Source organism: Aplidium turbinatum, chromosome 16 (genome assembly GCF_918807975.1).
Source record: "Aplidium turbinatum chromosome 16, kaAplTurb1.1, whole genome shotgun sequence".
Taxonomy (NCBI): domain Eukaryota; kingdom Metazoa; phylum Chordata; class Ascidiacea; order Aplousobranchia; family Polyclinidae; genus Aplidium; species Aplidium turbinatum.
In genome coordinates, this window is record NC_137487.1 from 9,143,521 (window position 1) to 9,150,190 (window position 6,670).

At 36.7% G+C, this 6,670-nt stretch overlaps 1 protein-coding gene across 1 annotated transcript; it reads right to left on the minus strand.

Moving 5' to 3' along the window:
- Window positions 1-3,316: 3,316 nt before the first annotated feature.
- LOC145785649 (dual specificity protein phosphatase 1-like) lies at window positions 3,317-6,464 on the minus strand. Its single transcript, XM_082597331.1, has 4 exons — window positions 6,027-6,464; window positions 5,744-5,880; window positions 5,265-5,484; window positions 3,317-4,079 (listed from the first exon to the last, which is right to left on the minus strand). Exons 1-4 carry the CDS (start codon window positions 6,400-6,402, stop codon window positions 3,517-3,519), a joined length of 1,296 nt encoding a protein of 431 aa, XP_082453457.1. The 5' UTR covers window positions 6,403-6,464; the 3' UTR covers window positions 3,317-3,516.
- Between the last annotated feature and the right edge of the window lie 206 nt (window positions 6,465-6,670).

Here is a 6,670-nt window from a genome sequence, read left to right on the forward strand (position 1 = left end):
TTTTGGCATGACAGAATAAACTGGCGAAAGACACTATTGAATTTCTCAATAAAGCTTTCAGAATGAAAAGCCGGTTAGAAAACAGCGTGTCTAATTTTTAAATAACTTTTGCTTCCGTTACGTTGTATTCTAACGTAAAAACGTCAAAAGTTTGATCTGCGTCCAGTGACGCACGATATGTATAAAGCACTAAACGGGAATAGCGTGGAACCAACGCAGGATTACAAACGTCGGAGGTTTGCGTCAAATAACGAGCAGATCACTACTGATTTCCTTTTACGGCGTTGATATGTGAAAGTGCACACGGATTCTATTCATACTTGCTCGATGAACGATTTAAAAGTCTATTACGAATCCATGCAAAATAGATGCATCAACAACAAAATTAGGCGCAATTTCTCCAAACCAGCTGAAAGCATTGCCTTATTAGATCCACCCAATTCTTTAACTCTCGTTCCCTAGTTTTGTTATTACGTAGCCTAAATACTTATTTGTGTCCTGATGATCAACCGTGAGCATTGGCGAATTCGACCATCAAATGCAAATCTGCTACAATACCTCGTGCTTCATACGATGGAGATTCTTGTTTGTTCAGTTTTGACGACTTTAATAGAAATTTACAATATAGCCTACTAATTTTAGGCTACAAAGGAATCGGTTTCAACGCACCAAGGTTGTCAATCCCACAACATAAATAAGGTTAGCATTAATGCATAAAGAGGTTGCTTTGTGATTAACAGGATATCCCTGCATTGGGGGTTCACAGGGCCACAGTATGAAACGACTGCTGCTATTTCATCTTAGTTAGCCGACTTCGAAACCAAGAATTTATCTTTCCCTGTTTTTAGTTGTCAACACAGGTTTGTTAGCAGAATAGAAGATTTTTTCGGAAATATTGTTGTAAATGCTGATAGACCTAGCCTATCTGCATATAAGCAAAGTAAAAATGTGCCTATACTTATGTAGCCTATCTGTTTGATTCCTTGACCTATCGTGTATTGGCAGCATTCGCAAAACAAAGTTTCTTGGCTAAGAATTCAATCAATCTAATTAGTTGCCAATCGACAACAAACAAAACTGACCCGCCAGTCCTACGACCTGATGACAAACTCATCTGTGCTAAGTTTTTGAAGCCACAATCCTTCTCGAACCATTGAAAAGTTCCTGTTGTCATGAGCCTATCATTAATTTGAGAAATGTAATTTTGACCAAAAACGACTACTTGCTTGGCTAGTGTGTTTTCACGTGAACTCTTGAAGCCAGCCGCTGATTTATTTTAAGACCTCAATCTGATATGATTTCGTACCAAAAGCAATCACTGAAAGGAAATGTCATTAAAATTTGACAGCAGACTCTCATAACACTAATTGACCCTCAGTTCTATAAACTTGATCTCTTTATTAGGGAATGTTATCTGCAGTCAGAAAATAAGCTATTTTTGTGACATTGATTTGCGGTTAGGTCAAACCAATTATTACAACTCGATTGCCTTCGTTTCAGTTTCATTGGCTCGTCTGACAAGTTGACCTTTCTGGCGCTAAAAATTGTTTTTTCTTTATTCAATGGGTTTAGACGTAAGGATGCAATAGAATAGATGCACCAACAGCGGATCTTTTAAGCGGCCGATGACGTTAATTGAGAATCGGATTATGCGACAGTCATTGGTGGAAAACAATCAGTCAGCAGAATAGCTTCCGCTGTTGGTCTATCCAACTCGAAGCCAATTTTTTACTGCATTATTTTGCATGAATGCAAAAAAGTTATTTGTCATACATCTTTGAGTTAGGCTAATCAGGAATGTAGTCAGGGGTTATTATCTTGTCCAAAATAGCATTTTTACCACCTATGCAACCTTTTCTGGTACTTTTTTTTCGGCCACTAAAAGAATCTGACTTGAAAAGAATGTTTTTCACCCCCACAATTTGCTTGTCAAATAGCAGGATTGAACGCAATAAATAGATTTTAAAAAAATTCGAGAATGTGGAAAAAATGATACTCCTTTTATAAAAGTACCGTGCTTAGCCCTATGCTGAGGGACTACTCAAAACTTGAAATATCACATGAGGGCCTTTAGTAGCTGGGTAGTCCAAACCCCATCACGCTGGCTCATTTATAGGCCACAGTTTATTGTTATTTAAGTAGCCTACGTATCCGATTTCCACTTTTTCTAATCCAGAAAAAGCGAAACTCCGTTACAGCGGAATCATTAAAAAGTTGAACTACGATTATTTTTCAGACATAGATAAGCTATACTCATTGATAACAACATCGAAAAAACAACTTTGTTTTGTGCTTGGTGAGAAAAACCTTCCTCTTCGTTATTTTCACTTGACTCTCAATGAAGCTGAGGTGGCTTACAGCTGGTTATCAACTTAGTAGTTCAGCTCCTTGGATTTGATTGGCTTCATTTGGCCGAATACTTCAGTTATGTAACGAACTCGTGAAGAAAACAGCTTCAATAAAATAAATGCAAAGTTTACCTCATTGTTTTTGGCTTTTCAATCAAGCTCGTCCACCAAGCATGTTTTGTTAATTATTTTATGCAGTAAGCACGCCGAGCTATTCTTAGCTGCTGACGTGCTTCATTGTCATGCAGTCTTTCGGAGCTGATAAAACAGCTGTTTGTGCATTGTTTCAACTGCTGCTGATGTTGAATTAACGTACAAATAACCAGACTGCGTTAATGAAAAGATGTGGTTTGCTCCATAGCCGCACGATGCGTCATCTCTCTTTAGTATGGAGGGCAGCCTGACGTGGTCGGAACATTTGCTAAATGCCAAACCAGTTTATCGCGGGTTAAGTTGGAAATACCCATCCACTCAAAACATTTCCATGCCGGTACTTCACTGTGTTGAAGCAATTGAAGTGATGCAAATTTCGATGGTTTTTGGCCCGTAGATGAAGGATTAGCACATATTATCTAGGTATTTGTGTGTCTTCGTTATGAAAGTAGTAGCTATTAATCAAATTTACTTTGGTATTTCGTTACACCAAAGGCTTGTTCAGAAGCTAGCCGTTTAATCCCGAAGTATGGTTTAGATTCTAGAAAATTTCTTTTTATTTTCACTGACTGAGTTAACTGAAATTTTTTCTTTTAAATTTTGTTTTTGCTCTCTCACGTGTAATAGCTATGCTATACTGTAATTGATCTTCTGTTTTTAAAAGGTATGTTATTTGTTTGAGCAACTAACTAATTTTGCGCATAATCTGTCAAAGAATGCACCGGCATAGTTTAGCTAATCGGATGTTTGCAAATATATTACTATTTCTATCAATAGGCTTATGCTATTTTCTCTCTTCTCATTGCAAGCAGAACAACAGTAAAAAGAATATGATTTTAATTTCATTTCTCTGCAAAAATATTAAACAAAACAAAAAGTGCAATAATGGGAAACGTTTGAAGTAGCACAGTATCAAAATTGGGGTTTCACATGGCAATCAAAAATAGCAATATTTTTATGCGTGGTGGCGGAAAAAAATAATAGGAATTCCTGATAGACAACACAAGCAAATAAGTTAGGTAGACAGTGTGACAGTGCGAGAATGCCTTTGTCGATGAACTTGCGACGATTGCTGGCTACAACTTTTGCCATTGTCTGAGAAAAATGTAAAGTCTTTCTGTCTTGGTGGTGCAGTTAAGCACAACTTTGGCGGGTGATCGCTAGATTGGTTGTTGTCTATGGAAGTAAGTGGAGCCATTGATGCTAGTGCCCGACGATGGTGAAGTTTACTGTTGGTGCAAGCAATGGCCGTATTTTTGTTCGTTTCTAGAAGATTGTTTTCGTTCTGCCATTCCATTTCTTCAGAAACAACTGGCACTGAAGTTGAAAAGTCAAAAGTGAGTTTGTTTTTGCAGTCGTCTTTCTTTCTTGAAGCTATGTCGGTTTCAAGCTTCAACAGTTGGCCCATGAAGTTGAAGTTTGGAGAAATCACATTTCTTCTGCGCTTGACATAACGAAAGGCGTCACTTAAAGATATTCCGTGGCACATAATGAGATAAGCAAGGCAGATTGTCGCAGACCTGCTAACGCCAGCGTGACAATGAACAAAAACCTTTCCTCCGTTTTCTTTTACACCATCTGTAAAAAGAAAATTATTTGTAAGTATTTGGATATGATGAAAGCGTTAAAGCTAATTGGATTTTGTAATTGTAGGTCTACGTAAAATCAAAGATAAAAGTGTGAGAAAATTACCCAGACGATTTAATTGGGTAGATGTAAGTGAGCATAAATGATGGGATAATTGGCATAAACTTTGAGACAGGTCACCTTTCAGCTGCTCATAATAAAAAAATGCTGCAATTTCTTTTTATATAAAAAACAATATGTAAAAGATTTCTGTCTATATTTGTGTTTTACGCAGTTATACTGTTAAATTTTTGTTTAAACATTTGCTTATACCTGCTTGTTTTTATAGCTTTGTGAAAAGCTGATATTGATTTATTGCAAAGCCGGTTTTGCAAAACATCTAAAAGCAACGAACCACTAAGCTACGAATTGTAATTTCAATGCTGACAAATGTCGTTCTAATATCTGTTAAAGTTTTTAAGGAACAATAAGTTTACAACTTGTTTACAGTCACAAGCTATCAGCAATAGCGATCCTATCTTCTATCTATCAATACATCGAACCGTTTCCGTGTTTGTTTTTGTGAGGTCACAAGCCACCTTGTCACCAATGAAAGCCAGATAGCGCTATGTGAAGAAAAGCCTCATCGTGACGCAATGCTTACGCATGCGGAATGGCACGCACCGTACGCAACTTTGCTATAGTTGCTCGGTAGATTTACAATATTGACAAGAGTGAAAGAGTTCTTTAACCTTTGCTTTGCGGTGAAGTTTAAGCATTTACAGAAAACCATAAAAGAAAGTCCTTTTATAATACGTCAGTTTTGGTAAGTCATCGTTTATCACAGTGTAAAATTTTGAGAATCGGCAACATTTCCCTATACTACATGAATCATAATGTCTAGAAGCTGAGTATGTTCTTACTTAATTAAGTTAGTGATAATAATCGGACTAATCACTAAAGTAAAAGCATCCTGTTATGATGTAGCATATGACTATTTTACGAATATGACTAAAATTAAAAAAATCCCTCTCTTGTATCAATGAAATTTTTTTTTAAACTTCTCCTTAATGTGATGAATTTTTCACCTGCCTCAAGTTTATGCCAATAAAAACACGAAAGTTATGTCCTACAGTATAAATATAAACTAACAGAAGCCGATGACCTCCAAGCACACTAGCACAGTAGGCTACTTACTTATAAATTGAATGGCGGAGTTGAACCACACGCTGATGTCAGCTTGACTGTTGTCTTCGACTGGAACGCGTTTATATTCAAAATCTTTTTCAAAATGATTGGGGCAAGTAGAACTTGCATTTAGTATGGCTGTGATGCCCAGGAATTGAAGTTGGGACTTCTGAGAGGCGTGGTGCGCAGAACCCAGATAGAGGTGTGGTAGAATTTCGACAGGTGGGCCCTAAAAAACAATGCAGCCTTTAGACAAAATGAACTTAATTTATTTTAAATCTTTCTTATCCCACGCAGTTTCAATTGTTCTCTATACGTTTAGTGCCCTGTTAAGTTTTGAAACGAATCACGGTATTTTTTCTGACCAAAGATAATTTTGAACATTTTCTAACAATAAATGTACCAGTACAATGCAGCCAAAAGCGTAATTTGACTTAATTTTAACTCATTACACACATCTAATGTTTAAAACAGAGATAGATATTTACCTGATCATAAATCGGAGTTAACATTGTACTTGGTGTTGCTGAGGCTGTCGGTGGATCACATTCAATAGATGACGATGACAGTCGAGTGTTTCCTTCACAACTTTCGGGATATTGGGTGGAAAACTCTTTGTAGCTACCTGTCGTTCAAAACATGTTTTAGCCTACTAAGTTTTCCTTGCCTAGACACTTTATGAAACCGTGTTAACAAAAATTTTTCTTTGCAGTTGCCATCTTAAGTTTCTTCTTTTATTTTAAAGAATGAACTATTCAGTAGTTTACTTACCATTTAAATAAACGATGCTGGTTGAAGGGACTAAGTTGCGTTGTAATACTTCCAGTACCATTCCCATTGTACGTCTTGATTTTAAAGCTGAAACTTCTTCAATAGTTAGCGCTTCTTTTTGGTCATCATAAAGAATAACTGTTGATATATTCCCTGACAAAAACTCCTCGCGTTTTTCACTGTTTGTTATTGCATTTTCAAGAGAAAATAACCCTTTACTTCTTCGTCGCATAATACTGTTACATCTCACATTTGTTGCCCCGGAAATGTGTCCTTTGTTGAAAACGAGAAATGACCGACAGTCAATAATAAGGTTATCAGGTGTTTCTTTTAATAATTCGACAACTTGAGCTGCAGTTACGGAGTTGCAAGCCATTTTTTTTTAGATAAGTTTATTTGGCACTTTTAGTTTATTTGATTCAAAGCACAATGATCGAAGAAACGATCTGCTTTGCGTTTTTATACCAGAATTTTTTTCTTTTTCTCATGCGTTCTCAAATTTCAATATTTTGCCTTTTTCTTCTGTGCTGAACTTTCTCCGCACATACGTCATCAGTGGAAGCTCACGTGAGCGACCGTTTCAAAGTGTCCAGTTCATTTCGTCGCGTGTCACGTCATAGATGTAAATATAAAGCTCGGAAATA